At 38.8% G+C, this 21,349-nt stretch overlaps 1 protein-coding gene across 3 annotated transcripts in view; it reads right to left on the reverse strand.

Moving 5' to 3' along the window:
- Nucleotides 1-4,276: 4,276 nt before the first annotated feature.
- The window catches only part of bcorl1 (BCL6 corepressor-like 1), a 28,162-nt gene continuing 11,089 nt past the window's right edge, over nucleotides 4,277-21,349 (reverse strand). For all 3 annotated transcript variants that reach the window (XM_060885429.1, XM_060885431.1, XM_060885430.1), the window contains 9 exons: nucleotides 21,039-21,198; nucleotides 19,171-19,629; nucleotides 11,093-11,289; nucleotides 10,611-10,874; nucleotides 8,994-9,160; nucleotides 7,824-7,969; nucleotides 6,587-6,664; nucleotides 6,195-6,363; nucleotides 4,277-6,110 (listed from right to left, as the gene is read on the reverse strand). In XM_060885429.1, the coding sequence (XP_060741412.1) occupies nucleotides 5,792-6,110; nucleotides 6,195-6,363; nucleotides 6,587-6,664; nucleotides 7,824-7,969; nucleotides 8,994-9,160; nucleotides 10,611-10,874; nucleotides 11,093-11,289; nucleotides 19,171-19,629; nucleotides 21,039-21,198 (1,959 nt within the window). In that variant the 3' untranslated portion in view covers nucleotides 4,277-5,791. The remainder of the gene's footprint in view (nucleotides 6,111-6,194; nucleotides 6,364-6,586; nucleotides 6,665-7,823; nucleotides 7,970-8,993; nucleotides 9,161-10,610; nucleotides 10,875-11,092; nucleotides 11,290-19,170; nucleotides 19,630-21,038; nucleotides 21,199-21,349) is intronic.

The following is a 21,349-nucleotide window of genomic DNA, read 5'->3' on the forward strand; positions in this document are numbered from 1 at the left end:
ATTAAAATGTGAAAGAGCAGGAAAGGAAGCCTCTGTACTCCCAGCACTTCATTTCAAAAGGGGATTCTTACAAATCAATGTTTTAACAAGGAAAAGAAAGCCAGTGTGTGTATGTGGGGTTGGCTAGGGCTATGTGGGTTTGGGTACAGGGTTGAACTCCCTGAACTTTGGAACAGCAGAGGGAGTTTCAAGAATAAATGAAGACCAATTTTACCTGGGGCTTTAGAGTTTTCAGATGCGACACAACTGATGACGAATTTAGAGCTGTTGAAGGCAGTTCTTTAAGTTGAAGTGTCATCAATATTATTGTATTGCATTGTTCATTAGGTCTATCATCTATCTTCAGTAAGCGCTTTTTTCCATTTCAGGTTTGGGGAGGATCTGGAGCCTTGCTCCGTTACACCCTGTTGAACAGCGTAGTGTAGCGCTCCCATGATTCTATTCGGCTATTACTTTCTTTAAGTGGCAGTCAGGCAGTTTTGTTTTTATTCATTCTGAAGTCGTTTCCCTTAAGGGCATATAATTTATGCATTAAAGTAATAAAAAAAATTTACTAAATCAGGAGCATTTTGTTATATTATTAGTTTAAGTTCACTAAATCTGTATTCGCAGGTTATTCCTGTTCGTAATTACACGCTAACATAAATGTGGTGTCTGCTTGGTGAGGTTTGACCCAATTTTAGGCCAATCAGAGAGATGAGCCACATGTCAGCTAGCCAGTAGCACAGCCTAATCTCAGGTCTTTTTTCAAATTCCTTACATATCTCAAATCTTTCTGTACTCCTTTTGCATTATTTAGGCTACAATATAACTGCTTCTGCAGCCTACTTACTAATAATTCTAAAATGTAGTAATTTGGAGTTGAACGGGTATATGTGAAACCTGAAGTCCTGGATGTAATCCGAGTTTGACACCTCGTTAGGCTGATTATAACATCATAAATCCATTGAGGCTTTTAAATGGAATTGACAACCTACTGTGCCAGCAAACACGGACTTCGGACCCATACTGAGGGAAAAAACCTTGAGAAGTCTCTAGGCCATTTTGCAGACGACAGCTCTTGAAAGCACATAGAAACACAGTGAAATATCACAACCATGGAAAATTAAAAGTAAAAATTTATTTATTTTTTTTTTAAAAAGAAAACAGTGAACTAATTTCACATGCGTCATATTAGAAAGACAAGTGTAAAGCCAATTCTACACCTTCTAATTCAGAGGGTGCATTAAAAATGTCTAAATTGCTCTGTGCAGTGTGCCAGACTTCTAGTTTTATCATTTGAAAGATTACACCAATCATATTTACAATTATTTCAGCTAAGTTATCAAGAATGATCATGACATCACATATCGTGACCCATAATTTTGATCCCATTTTTGTTACTGACATGCAAAATATTCATTCATCATTCATTCATTCATCTTCTACCGCTTATCCGAACTACCTCGGGTCACGGGGAGCCTTTGTCTATCTCAGACGTCATTGGGCATCAAGGCAGGATACACCCTGGACGGAATGCCAACCCATCGCAGGGCACACACACACTCTCATTGCTAACGTGCTAACCACTAAGCCACCGTTTTTGCATGTTTCTTGTCATGAAGTTTTTTTTGGAAGCATAGTATGATTTGTGACTGTAAAATATCTGGATAATATTTTTCCACTGACTGAGTGACGAATAAAGGGGCGTTTGAGCCTGTCTATAAAAAGATTTTTTGAAGGCACGTCTACACCCAGACAAGCCATCGGTCTCGGGCCACAGTAAGGATTCTCAGCCACATAATACAATTGTGCTGAGGTCATATGGGGCATTTTTTCTTATTTTTATTCTTTTAGCATATTCTACAAATTTCTAAAACAATTTGAAATAATAACTTTTTTAATGAGGAGGGCACGGTGGCTTAATGGTTCGCCTCACACCTGCAGGGTTGGGGGTTCGATTCCCGCCTCCGCCTTGTGTGTGTGGAGTTTGCATGTTCTCCCCGTGCCTCGGGGGTTTCCTCCGGGTACTCCGGTTTCCTCCCCCGGTCCAAAGACATGCATGGTAGGTTGATTGGCATCTCTGGAAAATTGTCCGTAGTGTGTGATTGCGTGAGTGAATGAGAGTGTGTGTGTGTGCCCTGCGATGGTGTGTTCACTCCGTCCAGGGTGAATCCTGTCTTGATGCCCGATGACGCCTGAGATAGGCACAGGCTCCCCGTGACCCGAGGTAGTTCGGATAAGCGGTAGAAAATGAATGAATGAATGAACTTTTTTAATAGCCTATTGCACCTTTAGTTAACCTTTAACTCATCTCTCACCACTGTGTTGAACTCAGCTCTTCATATATTAAATCACTGCACGCATTCCTTCTGCATGCAGAGGGTTTTTTAAAGTCCCCCATGTTCATGACTCAGCACTGCTCAAAATACTCACTCTCACTCATTTTCTACCGCTTATCCGATGCTCAATATACAAGTTAAGTAATTAAGTGAAGTAATTAGTCAATACTGAAACATGGACCATTACAGCTTTTGAATTTCACATATAGACATTCTTGGACATCACAAAAAACTACTTAAAAATCTTGGAAGCAGAGAGGTATTTGGCAATTTTCAAGACACATGACAAGTCAGTGTTAAAACCGCATCTGAAACATTTGCCCCTGCAAAACATTCACATATGGTGGCCTCTGGTGTTATTCGCACCGTTTATAACATTAAAAACACCTGCCTAATGTTGTGAAGATTACTCTTGTGTCACAAAAACAGGTCTTCTGTGGGATTGGACAAGACTGCTGTCCTACACTCACCACACACATCAATAAACACTTAGCGTCCATGACCCTGTCACTGGTTAACCATTTGTTCTTTCTTGGACCATTTCTGGTAGGTACTAACCACTGTATACCAGGTACACCCCAAAAGACCTGGCATTTTGGATATGCTCTGAGCTAATAGTTTTGTACTTGTCAAAGTCACTCAGATCTGTACTGTAGCCAATTTTTCCTACTTCCAAAACATCAACTTCAAGAGCTGGTTGTTCATTTGCTGCATAATATACCCTATAGAACTTTATAAGATCCTGGCAGAGGCAGTCAGGCTGAAATATCCTGACACCTGGGAGAATTCTTGGTGCCATCTTCACAACAGCCTGCACCTTGAGGCATCAGTGATCCACATGTTCTAAACATTTGATTTTTGTCTCATCTCTCCATAGCACACATTAGATTTCTCATGGCTATTGTGAAAGTCAGGCACTACTTCTTGAGATGGAACTTCAGGAACGGTGTTTTTCCAAAGAGAGTTAAATTTGAGACTAGACAACTATAGGAATCAAGTGAACTGTGCAAAAGCTGTGGTCTTTTTACCTCTTTCACCATCATCCTCACTGTTTAAGGAATTTTGGATACTGAGGGCAAATTAAGTATACTTAAGTTTTAAACAATGAACTACTGAAAATGTTTTAGGAGTTTCTATTATTTTGGCCTATGTCAAGAAAATCTGTTTTTTAAAGTGGGATTTCTTTTTTAAAATTCAGGTCATTTTCGTTAAAGGTGCCAATAATTTTGAAGAACACTGCAGATGAGTCACACCATGAACTCTCACCTCTCTGAACAGACTAATGAACCGCCTAATGACCTCTGTCCTCAGACTGTGCTTACATCTCCACTTTTGCAACTTTTTCTTGCCTCTTCTCTCCTAGAGTGTGGCTGTGGCAGTTTCTCAACAACTGGGTCAGTGGCTAAATCACAAGTGGGTCCTTGCTCCTGACAGAGTTGTACTCTATCAGGAACTAAACAATTGATTTTGGACCCAATGTTTGCTCTATCCAACAGGTATATATTTAGACTCAACCTATATACTTATGCTTCTTTACTTTCTTACAATAGCCAACTTCACAATTTCTGCTTTTTTTTTTTTTTTTTTTTTTTTTTTTTTTTTTAAAACAAGCTTCAATTATACTGGGGAAAATACATAATTGTGAGTCAAACTTGTTGCACTGAAAATAACACTGCTCAGCAGAGAGAATCCTTATGCATTTTTTAAGGCATACGTTTTTGTTTGTATTGGTACATGTCCAGAGACATAGGTGGCCATATTTTCTTTTGGACAAATGTTTTTCCCCAATTGTTGGTGTCCAAAAACATTGCAATCTTTCTAAACCATTAAGCAACATGTGAGACATGGCCAGGGTATGTATTATAAGCTTAGCTCATTTAAATGCTTCTTTTACAACCATAAATCCTCAGAATGTAGCAAAACTTGTACATTGGACTGAACAGTACAAGCAAAACTTGACAATCATGCTTTATTCTGGTTGATTTCTTTTTAAAAGGAATCAGATAAACATATCCCCTTTGCGCATCACACAGACAAAAAACCTTCAAAATCAAGTGTTCTTTACGGCTTGGTGGACCTCCTTTGGTAATGAAACTAAACTCTCTCTTTACATTTATCACTCTTCAGTTAAATAGCATTTATTGGTTTCAGTTCAAAAAAGGTCAGTGATTGTCAACACAAAATCTATCTTAGCACCAGTACAATAAAACTGTACTTTTGCTTGTTAAAACACTGTTTGGAGTGAAGAACACAACATCCTTAGGGTAATGGGATCATTAATTGTACATTTCAAATAAAGCACCAACCATACAAAGCAACTTTCATATATCATTTGTCTGATACACAAAAAGTCAAATATATTAATGACTATTAAATTAAACACAAACAGTCAAACCATGTAAATAAAACACACCATGCACCACAATGCCTCACTGGTACACTGGGAAAACAAGGGACGCAAGAGAAGTCTGCTCTCATGACCTTAAACTGAACAAGGTGCTAGGCAACATCCAGAACAAAGTCCCTAAAAAAATTCCACAGGTTTGTTTTGACATCTTGCTTGAACAAGGAACTTCATACCTTTGATATCCACTAATCTCTTGAGGTTTTGTAAACATAAAATGAAACTCCTCATTTATGTATATCTCAATACCTTGTCTTGAAAATCAGAATTAACGGGGTTTTATAAACATGAAAGAATAATCCTTTGCCTGCTACAGTGCAAAGAAACCAGCCAAGATTAATGCAACCATTGAATATGTCAGAAGCAGAGCTTTGGTGGCAATGTGAGCTTAGGTACAGTGAGGTAAAGGACGGCAAGGCCAATTGATATTTGTTATGGGTTAGGGATCCTCACAGAGAGAGTATGAAACAGACTCTCTCAGGTTTACAGAGGAACCATCTGTCCCAGAGTCCTTCCTGCCACAATGAGCTGGCCATAAAACTCTTATTTCCCCAAAATTAACCAAACAAAAAAAATAATGCCTTAGGCACCTTGTCATAACTATTCACATAACCTCAGGAATAAACAAACATTAAAACATATCAATGATAAATTACAACAAAACTGGGCTCACCCTGATGTCAATATATACATATATATTTACATATACTTATAGGTTTATACATATAAAAAGATTTGAGAGAGGTTACTGGACAGTGAAAAATACCTAAAGGTTGGGAACAGAAATTTACATTGTCCACACTGCTAGTCCTCCCTTCCCTGGTGAGTGATTCCAAGGCAAGTCAGTCTAAAAAGACCTCTTCTGTTGCTGTAAAGGAAGGTAATTCTGCATGAAGGGCGTGTTCTGTGAGGATCTCATCTGTTTTTGATGAGCCCTTCTGTGTACGTACAAAGTGCTGGTTTTAGTAGCAGTATCTACCAGTAAATAAGCAGGTGCAAAAGCCTGTGAACAACTACTCAGTCAGCTGTTCACAGGCATTTGCTTCCCATGAACAGCTACCCATCGCTATCGGTTGCAGAGGCTATCTCGGACCTCTGACTGCTCATCATCATCGTCCTCTTCTTGTAGAAGCTGGATGGATGATCCTAGCAGTCCCTGCAACTCTGGTATGCATCGCACCAGCTCGACTGTCTCTTCATCCTCCTCCTCATCAACAGGTCGCAGCTCATCTGGGGCAGTGCATGTCTGACTAATGCTCACCTGCCTCCAAAGCTCTGCCCTTGTGAGGATTACCACCTCAAACTGAGGGTACCTTGCTCGAAAGATACGAGATGAGACCTTCAGGCGCTTCAACACATCCATCAGCAGAAACCAGTTACAATAACTGTAAGTGGAGGGACATAGATTTAATAAAAAAGGGCTTATGCATGTGTAACAGTGTTAAGTGTCAAGAGTTTTTGTCACTCACCCCTGTGTTAGTGATACTTGAACATGGTAGCAGGGTAATAGGGGTTCAGAGGAGAACTCAAACAAAAGGCAGTCCATGTCCTTTTCTTTTCCCTGATCTCTCCATTCTTCATTGTCTTCCTCTTCAGGTTGAGAAAGTAGGAAGTCCCAACAGGCCTCCTGATCCGTCTCTAAAAAGATTTACAGACATATACAGATTGACAAGTTAACAAACCCCTGTAAGTTGAATGTGATAATGCTCCCCCTGTTGGACATCCAATTCAGTAAAAATTGCTCAGGACAAAGGCAAGATCCTGACTTGACCTGATGTCCACAGATATGAGGCTAAATTAATTTGATGAAAGCTCAGATTATTAATTAAATTCTGAATTATACATTTATGAAGTTTCTTACCAAACACTGAGCTGCTGTAAAAATCCCACTTTAGACTTGGATCCTGATCATGGCGTCCTTCTAGGTCAGTGAAGTACTCTGAGAAAAAAAAAAGGTACAGTGTACAGCGCTGTTTTAAATTAAACTCTATTTTGACTGTCCAGCCCAATAAATCATATGGACATGTTTTTCTTTTTTTTTCATGTTTGTATCTCCAAAAACCTGATAAGTAAAATGTTAAACTATGCAAAAAATGCTACAAATGTGATTACATATGCTATTAACATGGGGTCTTATTAAGAGTTGGTAACATAAGTCAAAAACTTAAGTCCAAAATTCATGTCAGTATTTACGCAGGTTAAGTTAAGCAGATTCTTAGCCCATCACTGAATGCTCATTTGTGGCACTTTAAGATTATGAAAATTATTCAGGTGGTTTACATTGATTATCTAAATTTGCTGATGCTTTTATCAAAGGTGACAATTTAGACAGGAAATATGAAATTGTAATGTTTACCAAGGATGGACAGTCCCTGGCCACTGATCATTATAATAACAAGATTTGTATTCCTGCTTGTACAAGCATGCAGCCAGTACAATCAGCACTACAATACATATTTTTCAAGTGATTTTCCAATTCTCCTCTGTTTTTCTACGCCATGAAGACACAGCAAAACTGCACGACAGATGAGAGACTTACCTTTCAGCACAAACCAGTCGATGAAGGTGCAATAAATACGCTAATATCTTGCAAAAAAAAACGTCTGCATAGACCTCAAATCTTAAGATACATCTTGGGCCTAAATACCCATTTCTGTACAAAAACAAAAATCACACTAAAAACATTTAATTCAACCTAATATTTTCTAACTATATATACCCATTTACATCTACATTAGGGCATGTACTCAGAGTTGATGGAGGTGACTTAAGTCTAAAAGTCACATCGATATTTAGACTTGGATAGTGACATCTATTAAGTACATTTTTGGGCTTCATATTCCAAAATTATGTAGTGTTCTATTGTCAAGAAAACATTGCCACCACAGACAGAATAAGCTCATTTACTGCTCACTTTACGTTAATGTCTTCCATAAAAAACAATGCTTGATTAAGAATTCTTGGCCCTAAAGAGACCATACTATTAAATAATTAATACTGTCACATACAATTGTGCATGTAGAGCCTAAATTTAATTTCAGTGTGACATATTCGGGGTACAAAAATAAACTCTAATTATAACTATGGATAAATTTTACCTTTGAGGAAGGTTTTCATGCTGGGACTTTGGGCCAGTTTAACAGCTGTTTGGCCAGAGTAGGTGGCCAGCGTTGGATCTGCACCGTGGTTTAACAGCATCCACACTACTGCCAGGCTATCAGCCGCAACCGCATCATGAATGGGGCTGCAAGAATTCACAGAATAATTGAGTTAATATGGTTCTGTTTAGATTAAATACATAAAATCCAGACCAGTCTCTATGTATTCACACTGGATACATAACATAGGTATTGTGTCAAGTCTCAAATCTATTCACAAATGTAGAGTTTAAGCTGGGATTCTATGAGTTACTGGCATCAGAAAGCACAACAAGGCACTTCAATTTTAATCTTAAGCAACTCCATAATTTGATCAGTTATAATGCTGACAGCCAGTGTTGAAAACTGTTCAATGTTTTAGTATTGAATAGAACATATAAAAGAAAAAGTAAAGTTTGAGATCTGCTAAAAAACCACAATGAATCATGCCTCCTCTTGGCCAAACAAACTAAACTTTCCAGTTGACTACTTGATTGCACTTACCTGTTGCTCATTACATCACTAGCGACCTTTAAAATGCATCTCATTTTGTAACACACACATTCATTTTATTTGTATAGTGTTTTTAACAATGGATAATGTCAAAGTTATAAAAATTGATTATAAAAATTCTAAATAAAAATATCAAACATTTAAAATTCTAATTTTTATTTATCCCATATAATCAGTCAATATAAGGAAAAAACGTTGAGAGGAATCAGACCCAAAAGGGACCCTATCCTCACATGGCTGATAAATTAAATTAATAAAAAATAATGTCCTTTCTACAGCTGCAACAGAACAATAACAGAATATAACCACAATGCGTAAATCTGCTCATTACAGATGTTCTGAAACAATCTGAAGATTTGTGTCAAAAGACCACATTACATGTTTTCATTGTACATCAGTCCACTTTAGATAGAGTCCATTAATAAGGGTTTGATCTCTATTTATTTTTTTTGTCCATAGTGTTCTGGTAGAAGTATCAAACCCTTTACCCCAAAATGTGGCACGATTATTAATAAGATGAGCCTTTAATATGATTTACATGTTACCATGGCAGGTGTGCACTGTGATTTTACTAATAAAAAAACTGCATCTTGATGCAGCACAGCACACAATGCTTACCGTGTCCCATCTTGTGCACTACAGTTGACATCGGCACCATGTTTCAGCAGCACCTGCACAATGTGCGTCCAACCACGAGCACATGCCTCATGCAGTGCTGTGTAGCCAGCATTGTCTCGGCGGTTCACCTCTCTTACATCCTTCTCCAAGCAATACAGCACCACTTCCTTTATGCAAAATAAATAAATAAATAAATAACCAAGGAAAACACATTACTTAAGCAAAAAACTTTTAAGCATGTTGCATTCAATTATCATACATGACAATATCTAAAATATGGCACTGTGCATGGTGTAGTTAAGTAACTGAATCCAGCAGCATTTGTTCTACTGTGTTCCTGTCAGTTATCCATCTCAACAAATACTTGTGAATGTAAGACAATCTGACTGAAAATTATCAGTTAGCCACAAAGGAGACACCTAAATGTGTTATTTACTTTCTTATTGGTGTTGGGTTTTATTTGAAGAGAGATACACTATGATTCCCATTATAGTCCATTTGAACTTTTCACTTTGTTATTGAACTTTGTTCATTATCCAACAATTCGTATCATTTTAAGTAGAAAAACATTTGTTATCAGATACTACTACTGTGGAGTATTATGACCCCCAATTCTAAAAAAGGATTAGACTTCTTTATTAGTGTAATACTTTTGAAAATAAACAAAACACATATTAGATCTGTAACTATATGTAATTATTAAAACACTTACTTTGCTCTCAAAAAACTTTGTTTATTCTGTTGCAACATTATATTAATGCCTATAATTTTGGAATATATATTGAGTCTATTTTATTGGCTGTAGGTTATAACCTCTACACAAGGGGCACATTCAGCCAAATGGTTGGGCACTGTGGCTTGGTGCACAGTTGACACTCCAATTCTTCTTAAAGTTGTACAGTGGGGTTGTCAGGACTCTTTGCAGGCCACTTGAGTTCTTCCACACCAACTTGCTAAACCATGTCATAGAACTTATTTTGTGCAAAGAGGCATTATCATGCTGGAACATCTTTCGGTTAAGCCTTTTAGTTCCAGTAAAAGGAAATCTAATTGCTACAACAAACAAAGGAATTCTTGACAATTGTGTACTTTCTACAGTTTGGGGAAGAATCAAATATGGGTGTGGTGGTTAAGAGTTTTCACAAAGAGATTTCTCTGGATCCCTGAATCTTTTGATGACTTTATGTACCCCAGTGGGTGAGATTCCTAAACTATTTGTGATTTATTTTTTTTGACCGCAACAACGTTTTTGGAACAGTGTAGCATATTCTTACAAAAACAGAGAAACTGACAAGGTAAAAAATGTCATTGCTTTGAGCTATACATAACATACTGTTTCTGTTTTTATTTTCACATACTTTCTGCAACTTTGGAATTGAGGTTTACATTATGACATAACAGAAGTATAGTATAGTTATAGTAGTACACAATTTGTACCACACTCTGGTGATGTAATGGCCAATCAAAGTTGGTTCTCAACTATTTTTATACCACTTCATCCATATGTCCCTTTTCAGATATGCTTAATACACTAACAAAAATGGTAACACCACAAGCAGGTATCTGCTGTTTCTTAAATATATATTTGTCATGGAAATATAAGACAAAATATAATACCTGGTATCCTAGCCTTGCAGCTCTTTGTAACAAAGTCTCCCCTGCATTTTTGTTCACAATCAATCGGCGAACTTCTGGAGGTACAGGACGGATTGGTGTGGATTCTGTGATCCTGACCTTTCCAGGACCTTTCTTTTTAGGGAAAGGAGATGATGATTCCTTTGGGGCAAAGAATGTAGTGGAAGGTTTTTTGGCCATAGGGCTATCCTCATCTGTAGAGAGGCATGTAGAGCGCTTTCCTGCAAAGCCCCGTTTGATCTTTTGCTGTAATGAAAATATCAGGTAAGGAGAAAGAAAGACATAATATTTTAAAGTAATGCAGTCCAGCTACTGAGAAAGAGCAACTGATGACCTTTGTAGGAATTTCATATGTCAGCAGAGGGCACTGAAAGACCAAGTAACAACCACCCCATTATAGACTTATCAAAAGAAATTCTGTTATAAATCAGATGATATTTATCAAACAAAGACATTTTGCCAACCTTTTTCTGTTCCTCAGCATCACACAAGTGCTTGCTCTTAAATTTTCTCTTTCCTGGAGGTTTGTCATTAAAATCAGGGGTGGATGGACTCTCCTGAAGACGCGTAACCCCTGAACGGGTGTTCAGGGACTTCTTGGGGCTGATGTCAGGACTGGAACCTTCACACGGCAAAGTGGCAGTAATAGGAGGGTCCACATCTGTAAAAACAAGGCAGGTCCTAAGAGTCAGCCTTCCTATTCATTTTTACTACAAGTTGTGCATCTGGTTATCTTTGGCTTAAGTAAATATAGCACAAATTTTCCACCAAATTTTCACCAGTATTCCACCTGACAATGTTAACAAAATATGCAGCAAGTTCTAACACAGCACTGTCTCTAGTACATTCACTTTTGGATACCAGTCCCAATTCATACCACTATGAAACTAAGTGTGTGTGAATAAGTAAAGTATTGAGCCACTGCGGCTGTATTGAAGGGATGAAGTCAGTCTTTCAAATATTCCAACTGGTGTTTTGATGATGGTGTTTGAGAGCTATCTAACACACTGCTTCAAAGTGTCCCTTGAGTGTTAGTTTGGGTTAGGACAGAGAATATGATTTAAATCATTTTACTACTCATCAAACATTTCAGTGTAACTTTGTACCATGTGGATGTGGTACTGACAAGAGCCACCATATCTCATCAGGATGTCACCCACCTGTATATGCATAAACTGTATATGTATACTATACAATATTATTCATATACTTGCTACTTGAAAGTAATGGGTACCTGCAAGGCAAAGGTTAGTGGGACGGACAAATTGTGCATAACCTGCAATCAGTAACTGCTCACCTCGAAAGTAAACAATATATTTTAGTCAACTGTTAAAATAGCCACTGATTCTAATTATAAAGAAGGTGCTTCTGTAGCATATTAGCATACGATTCTAAATGGAGTTATGTGGCATATAAGAAATATGTGCTTATATAAACTCAGAGAGCACTTTATTTGGAACTTATTACACTAATACAGAGTAAAGCCTTACTTTGCTCTCAAAACAGCCTCAAATCTTTGTATCATGAATGCCACAAAATGTTGGTAATATTATTTTGAGATTCTGGTCCATGCTAACATGATATTATCATGCAAATTCTGTAGGGTTTTCAAGTGCACTTTCCTGGTGTGAATCTCCTGTTTTACCAGGAGATTAGATTCAGATCCGATGACTAGAAAGGCCACTAAAGGACAATGAACTCTCTGTTGCGTTCATGAAACCAATTGGTGACGACTTTTGTTTTGTGACATGGTGCATCATCATGCTGGAATAGCCATTAAAGATGAGTAACTTGTGGTCATTACAAGATGTGCATGGCCAGCAACGATATGCATATGCTGTGGTATTCAAATGATGATTGATCCCAAATTGTGCCATGAAATCCTTTCACGGCACCAACTCAACCAGCCTGGACTGTTGACACAAAGCAGGATGGGTCCACTGAATCTGAAATTGAGGTTGATCAGATCAAGCTACATTTTGGTAAGATTGCAGCCATAGCTTTCTTCTCTTGGCTGACGAAAGTGGAATAGGACAATCTTCTGCTATTGCAGCTGATCTACCTCAAGATTGAGGTGGTGTGCATTCTGAGATGCTTTTCTGAAATCAGCATAAATACTCAAACCAATATCTGCATGATTTTATGCATTGCACTGCTGACATACAATTGGCTGATTAGATAATTGCATGAATGAGTAGTTGTACAAGTGTTACAAATAAAATGCTCAGTAAGTATACTTTGTGGGACAAACCCACAAAGAAAAACTAAATAGCACAGACATTTTAAGCTCAAATCAGTTTGCACATGCAGGGTTATAAACTAATGTTAATTTCTTTATTCAAACCAGCATTAATACAGAACATTCCTGTCTGTTCGATATTACTTATGAATTGACTCAGGTCATCTTTTCAGATAATTAAATCTCTTCATCTTACTTATATTATTTGCTCATTGCTCACTGTAAAATTTAACCATTCTGAGAGATGCCATCTAGGCATGACCATTAATAAAAAAGTGAATGTGGATTTAGATTTCTAATGGTCACGCCAGAGGCTAGGGTTGCAAGGAAAATGTTTAGTCCAGCTTAAAGATTTGTAGAGGAAGAAAGTTGTAGAGTCTGCCCTACCATCCATGGTACAGAGACACCCAAGTGGAATAGTCAGTAGGCCAGCAGAGTAGGATTGCAGGGTGCAAAAAACAATTTCATGCTCCCAACTTTGTAGGAACAGTTTATCGATGGCCCCTACCTGTTCCAACAGGACTCTGCACCAGTGCACAAATAAAGGTCCATAAATACATGGATGAGTGAGTTTGGTGTGGAGGAACTTGACTGGCCTGCACAGAGTCCTGACCTCAACCCGACAGCACACCTTTGGGATGAATTAGAGTGGAGACTGCATCCCAGGCTTTCTCGTCCTACATCAGTGCCTGACCTCACAAATGTGCTTCTGGAGGAATGGTCAAACTTTCCCATGAACACACTCCTAAACTTTGTTGAAAGCCTTCCCTGAAGATTTAAATCTGTTAAGCTGCAACAGGTGGGCCAACTCCATATTAAAACCTACAGATTAAGAATGAGATGGCAATAAATTTCATGTGCATGTAAGGCAGACATCTAAAAACATTCAGCAATATAGTGTACTACAGTAATCAGTCTGAGATTTTGTTAAAAGCTCAGATCAGAAATTAGAGCACAGAAATATTGCATAGAGATAGCCTTAGAGATGTGTGTTTTGCAACTGAGCGTTTTTTCTAAAATGACACCAAGGCTCTTGATTTGAGAGTAGGGAAGTACCAGACAGGCATCAGGTACCAGATCAGTACCAGACATCTTTTGTGTTTTTGATAGTGTGGACTTGGAGCTTTTTATTGCCATTTAATTTGAGGAAATATTGGTCATCCAGGATGTGATGTCTTGAAGGTAGCTGGTAAGAGGGAAGTTGGGTGGATTTAAAGAGCTCAGTTTGTCTGTGCAAAAGTGGATTTGACCACTATGGTGATTTAGGATGTTGCCCAGAGGAAGGAAAATGAATAAATAACAATAGATCCAGAACTGAACCTTGGGTTACACCCTGTGTAAATGCAGACAACTCAGAATTGGAGATCTTAAACATCACAAATGGCTGTATGTTGATTAGGCAGGAGGTGAGCTACAAGTGAGCAACGCAAGTAACTTGAAATTCCAGCCAGGCATCCACAAACGTATTGGGCAAATAGCAGTACTGAAAACAACATTGAGGTCAAGTGGATAAGGACTGACAGTAGGCCCGAGTCAGCAGCGCAAGGACATCATTAGTGATTTTGACTGGAGCAGTTTCAGTGCTGTGTGAATTGCATTATTGGTCCTGTTAATATTAAAGTTACCCTGATTAGAAACAGGCTTCTTGAAAATAGGTGTAACTGCTGCAGTTTTCAATGAGGACGGTGCGTGCTACAGACGAAGGAAGGGTTAATTATTGCAGAAATCAGAGGAACAGTGAGGCTTTGAGTATACTTGTGGGAAATGGATCATGCTGGCATGTAGATGACTTAGATTTCTAAATCAGCTGAGAACCACAGTTATATGTTTGAAGAGAGTGAATGAGGTAATAGGTGGCAAACATGGAGTAAAAATACATTTTTGATAATCGACAGTCAATGCATAATAGGTGGCACAGTAGTGGAAAAAAGTTTTTAAACAACCAGATTTTAACAACCACACCAAACTTAGTAGAGCATAGCTGAAGATGACAGCCTGTGGCTTTCGATTGATTAAGTGATATGGCATGGTGGTGAGTGAACGAAAGAGACTTTTCGATTTTAGGGGCTATAGCGTTAAGTACAGCAGAAAGGGAGTCATTGTAACGATCAACCAGGTCAGTAGGAGTGGCATGGCAGACAAGACCATGGAAGGAGTTTACTCAGCCCAGTGAGGTCACCTTGGTTATTGTCTTTCATATTCCAGGGGAACAAATGCATCATAAAGCAGAATTTCATGGCCAAAGATGGGAAAATTGGGGGAAAATTTAATCTCAATACTGCAGGCCAGATCCCAAACATTGCCTTTGTTGTGAGCTGGAAAATTGTTTGATGCTGGGACAGTTAAGTTGTGGAGTTAAAATCATCTTTAGGTCTCCAAGGAGGTCATGAACCAGTGGAGCCTTGTGTGAGAACACAGAACAAAGCAATTCAAGACTGTCTGCAGGAGCATATAGTTGACCTGGATAAGGGAGTCAATAAGTTATGATCAACAGACAGGATGGGTGCATCTGGAGGACAGGGAGGTGTGGACCAAAAGAAATGAATGGAGTTCTGTTGTAACGCTGTTCCAACAAGATCCAAGATTGTGAACTCCTATGGATATCCAAGCAGTTAAACAAATCTTGGGGAAAATCGTAGCAGCACCAGACTTGAAAAAGTTCAGTAGATTCGCTCCCTCACACACACTTACACTCACACCATGTAAATTGCTATTTGCATCATTTATTTTATTAATTTATAAATTTAAGGTTGCTTTTCTATTCGAAGTGGATGTAAAATTGTAAGTCAATGCTGCCATATTGTTTGCCACATTTCCTGATTCAAATAATTATTTTCTTTACACCCCTACTTGAAAGAAACCAGATACAATAGTATAAAATCATTGTAGTATAAAGTTTTAAAAGAGAAAAGATAAACAATATTATGTGTTGAAAGAATGTTTGGTATGAACATATCCTATTGAACTTTAGTTCTTGGCAGAAAAGTCCAATCCTGCCATAAATTTTTTATTTATTAGCACAACTCTGCGATATACAAGCACGATTATCCACTAAAGTAAGGATGTGGCTTGGGCTTAAACTGTTTTGGGGAATTGCAAATGTTTAAAGTCTATGTGGGACCAACCATGGTAGCAGAAAGTGAGTCAGGATTTTGACTAGGCCACTTTGATTTTCCGAGCAGTCCTGTCATTTAGTTTGCTTAGGTCCTGAAGCAGCATCCCCACACCATCACACTACCACCACCATGTTAGACTGTTCATATGATGTTCTTATTGCTTAATGAATGCTATGTAATAGGACGCATGTCTTCCAAAAGTTCCACTTTCCACTAAATAAGTCAACAGAACTTTCAGCTTTTCCAGTAAGGGGATGCCACAGCTAATCATCTGCTTCCACCTCACTCTATCCTCTGCATCCTCTACATTTGCGCCAGTTAACTACAGGTCCTCTTTTAACACATCCATATATCTCCTCTTTGGCCTTTCTCTTGACCTCTTACCTGGCAGCTCCATTTCCAACATCCTTCTACCAATATAACCACTCTCCCTCCTCTGCACATGTATAAACCATAAACCTTAATCTAACCTCTCTGACCTTGTCCCCAAAACAGTCAACCTGAGCTGTCTCTCTGATGTGCTCGTTCCTAATCCTGTCCATCCTCATCACTACAGTCTCTAACCCATACAGCATAGCTGGCATCACTACTGTCTTGTACAACATCTTTTGTCACACAACACTCCTGACACTCTTCTGCACGACCTCCAACCCGCTTTCACTCACCTCTTCACCTATAAATACTTACTGTAAACTCCTGCACCTTCTTGACCTCAGCCCTATGTAACCTCGCTGTTCTACTTCCCTCCCTGCAGACCCCCACCTTTCCAGGTGTTCCTCCACCTGCTCTCCGATCCTTGATGTAGCCCCACCTCCACCTTGAACTCCTCTGTCTGACCTACAGCACATCTCACTGCTGTCATACTCCTTTCCTACATATCCTGAACTAATCTGACATACTTCTCTGTCACTCCTGACATCCTCAAACAGTACCATAGCTCCTCTCTCGGCACCCTGTCATACGGTTTCTCTAAATCCACAAAAACGCAGTGCAGCTCATTCTGACCATTTCTGTACTTCTCCATTAACATTCTCAAAGCAAAAATTGCACCAGTAGTACTCTTTATGGGCAGGAAGCCATATTGCTGTTACAAATATCCACTTCCTTTCTTAGACTAGCTTCCACTACTCTCTCTCATAGCTTCATTGTGCAACTCATCAACTTTTAGCCATTGTAGTTGCTACAGCTCTGCACATCTTCTTAACGATCACCACAAGAAAACTTCTCCATTCCTCCGGTATCTTCTCACTCTCTAAAATCCTGTTGAACAATCTAGATAGAAACTCCACTGCTGTCTCTCCTAGACACTTCCACAGATATTTCATCTGGACCGACAGCCTTTCCACTCTTGATTCACCTCAGAGCCTTCCGCACATTTCTAATCTTTGCTATTTCCTGCTCTACAATATTTACCTCTTCCACCTGTCTTTCCCTCATATTTTCCTTAATCATCAGCTCCTTAAAATATTCCTTCCATCTTCTATGCACACTCTCCTCACCAGTTAACACCTTTCTATCTCTATGTCTCAATATAAAAGTGTAAAAGTCATTCTTGCCTCCCCTTGTGTCTAACCTGGCATACAACTCATTGTATACTTTCTGTTTGGCCTTTGCCATGTCACTCTTCAATCTGTGCTGCGATTCTATGTAATCCTGTATATTTTCTTCTGTTCTTTCTATGTCCCACTTCTTTTTAGCTAGCCTCTTTCTCTGAATGCTGTCCTGTACTTCCTCGTTCCACAACCATGTTTCCTTATCTTCTTTTCTCCTTCCAGATGACACACTTAGCACGCTCCTACCGGTCTCCCTGATCACTTCTGCTGTAGTTTCCCAGTCATCTGGAAGCTCTTCCTGACCACAAAAAGCCTGTCTCAACTTCTGTCTGAATTCCTCACAACATTCTTCCTTTTTCAACTTCCACCACATGGTCGTCTTTTCTATCTTTCCTCTCCTTCTCTTCCTGACCACAAGAGACATCTTGCACATCACCATCCGATGCTGTTTGGCTACACTTTCTCCTACTACCACCTTGCAGTCACTAATCTCTCTCAGATTGCCTCGTCTACATAGAATATAGTCTACCTGTGTACTCCTACCTCCATTCTTGTATATAAGTCTGTGTTCCTCTCTCTTCTGGAAATAAGTGTTAACTACGGCCATTTCCAGCTGCTTCCATCTGCGGTTTCCCGCAGAAAATTAGTTAGTTAAGGTGGTAGGGTTGGGCGGGGCTTCTTTGTGAGATAGACCACAGACTCTGTACTCCGTTTAACAATTATTAAAAACAGGCACGTGCAACCTAGCTAGAAGGTGAAGAACTCAAACAACAAAATCACCAGCTAACTTACTTTAAATTTGCAAGAACTATAGACTAATAAAGACAACCATCAAAAAACGTTTGTACAAAATAGTTTTGAGTTTGTTCAGTCAACGGTACAATTTTTTGAACACACCCCTTTCAACTAATTGCCCAATTGCACAGTCTTAAGAGCTTGCATATCGTGAATGCATTGTCTTGTTTGTTTTCTGTTTGAATCTACTGAACCTACTGGTAACTTGTTTGCCACGTAGCAATAAAAAATATAATAAAAACCTGCTATTATTTTGCTAATACTGTATATACAATAAGAATTCGTAAAGAACTCTTAATGAGGCTTACTTAAATAAATTACATAATGCAATGCAGAATTACAGACACTTGTCAGACAGTTTGTTACAGCATCACAACATTAAAAATGAGAGACCCCTGACTATATGTCTTATTTGCATTTCAATCCCTGAAGAAATATTTTGAAATTTTTCTCAGACCAAAACTTCTGAATCCAAACTCCCATCAACCACTAAGTCTCTCTTGCATCTGAATCCATCTAAGCTGACCTGATAAAAATAGCCTCCATTTGCATTTAAACAGAAACACTCATTTAAAAGAAAATGTAGCAACAGGTGAAATAGATAAATGCAGAACCTGATAATATATAAACCTTCAAAAATTCCTAGTGGTGAAAAAAGCATCAAGAATCATCTGGCAAATGGATTTAAAAAAAAAATTAGGAAAACAAAAAAAGAAAAATTACGTCAGCAGTTACATCCCGTGTGTCCTTGTGTCAGAGTAAACTAGTGTTGAAAACCTTTTTCTTGTACAATGTTCATATACACTAAACCCCAGGTCTAAAACAAGATTTGTGCTTACCTGTTTCTTCATTATCTCCATCCACAATCCTCTCATTCTCCCTGTTGGCTTCCTTTTCCTTATCTGTTACATACTCCCCATTCTGGTACTTTCGGTTCCTGCATCGCTTTCTCTTTTTTGCAGAGGCCTGGTCTTCTCTCCCTGCCACCTGGGCAGGTTTAATGCTGTCTGTGTCTGCACCTTCAGGCAGTGGATTAAGACGAGGCCTGCCCCGAGGTCGTCTAAGTGGGAAAACAAGACTTGGCAAAAGAAGGGAAGAAGGGGATTCTGGGGGAGGAGAAGGTGTAGGGGGAGAAGCAAAGCTCCAATCTCGGAGTAAAGCATCATCAGTACGTCGGCGCCCTCGCTTTGGCCTTGGAGAGGATACTTGCTGCACGTTAGATTTCTTACAGGGCTGATCAGTCTTGATGAGAAAAGTAGGATCCACCTGCACAGTTCTTGCTGGGCTGTTTTCAATATCTAGAAAAAAGTGAGAAATACAGACGTTCAATACTGATTGAAATTATTAGCAAAGTAAACAAAGGACATGAGCATACAGACACTTATGTTTTGCTATGGTGGCTGTATGTGATGGATGGATGGATAGATAGATAGACAGACAGACAGACAGATAGATAGATAGATAGATGTGGTAAATTAAATTGACTGGACATGATTTGGAAAGGAAACGCCTCTTTATAGAAGGCCTAACAGCTGATAATGCATATCAGAGCAAAAAGCATGCAGAGCTAGACTGAAGCCACTTTTCAATGAAAAACACATGAAAGCCCACTTGGAGTTTGAAAAAAGAACCTGAAAGACTCTCAAACTAAGGAACAAGATTCTGTGATGAAACCAAGGTTGAAATGCTTGGCCTTAATTCTAAATGTTGTGTCTGAAGGAAACCAGGCACCACTCATCACCTGCCCAATACCATCCCAACAGCGAAGCATGGTTGTGGCAGCATCATGCTGTGTGGGTGTTTTTCAGCAGCAGGGCCTGGGAGACTGCTCAAGTTTAAGGGTAAGCTGAATGGAGCAAAGTAAAAGAGATATCCTCAATAAAAACCTGTTCCATAGTGCTCAGGACCTCAGACTAAGCCAAAGGTTCAACGTCCAACATGACAATGACCAGAAGCACAAAGCCAAGACCAACTTAGGAACAACTCTGTTAATGTCCTAAAGTGCCCAAGCCAGAGCACTGACTTGAACCTTATTGAACATGAAAGACCTAAAAAAAAATGTTCACCAATGTTGTCCCCCAACCAACTCCCACCCCCCACAAATATATATATTTCTACTCTTTTTTTTCTAGTCTTCTGCTGTTCAGCTTCGGTGAGCCTATGCCCACTGCAGCCCCAGCTTTCTATTATTGGCTACTTATAGAATTGGAATCCAATGTGGTTCTGAGATGCTTTTCTGCTTTACAAAATTGTACAGAGTGGTTATCTGAATTACTGTAACCTCTCTGTCAGTTTGAACCAGTCTCCCCATTCTCTATTGACCTCTCTTATCATCAAGCAATTTCCATCTGCAAAACTGCCACTCACTGGATGTTTTTACTTGATTTCACCATTCATAGTAAAGTCTACAGAAAATAAAGAGATCTGCAGTTACAGAATTACTCAACTCAAGCTTGTATGGCACCAATTAACATAAGACAAGCATGCATAATGGTTGGGGGGGTACTAGGGGTACTAGAAGGTCATGTTGGGTCAACCTATCGCTTCTATCACAAGTTCATCAAAACTGGACTATTGAAGCAAAAAATAAAATCACCATCACCTTATTTAATAAACTGGAAAATCACTTTTTCCAGTTTATTAAATAACATAAACAAAAGTGTCTGTACACTTATTTCCCCACAGTGAAACAAAAACAATTCATTACCAGGTTTGCAACCAGGATGTTGCGCTATTTTAACTTGAGGACACTTTCCTTTGCGAATCTTAGCCCCACCTTCAGGGACTGGACATGGTTTCTCCTTCAATGGGCTCTGCTTCAGTGGGCCCTGCTTCAGTGGGCTCTCCTCTGCAATAGATGATATACCCTTAAAAAAAAAAGTTTATGTTAATGTTAGTTAAATGTCTGTTATTATTTAGTTAAAGGAGCAATACTTCTTTACATAATGATGTAGTATATAATGTATTTTGGAAAATTTGCACATGTTTTATGATAAAATTTTGAGCTGACTTTATTTG

Source organism: Tachysurus vachellii, chromosome 13 (genome assembly GCF_030014155.1).
Source record: "Tachysurus vachellii isolate PV-2020 chromosome 13, HZAU_Pvac_v1, whole genome shotgun sequence".
Classification (NCBI taxonomy): domain Eukaryota; kingdom Metazoa; phylum Chordata; class Actinopteri; order Siluriformes; family Bagridae; genus Tachysurus; species Tachysurus vachellii.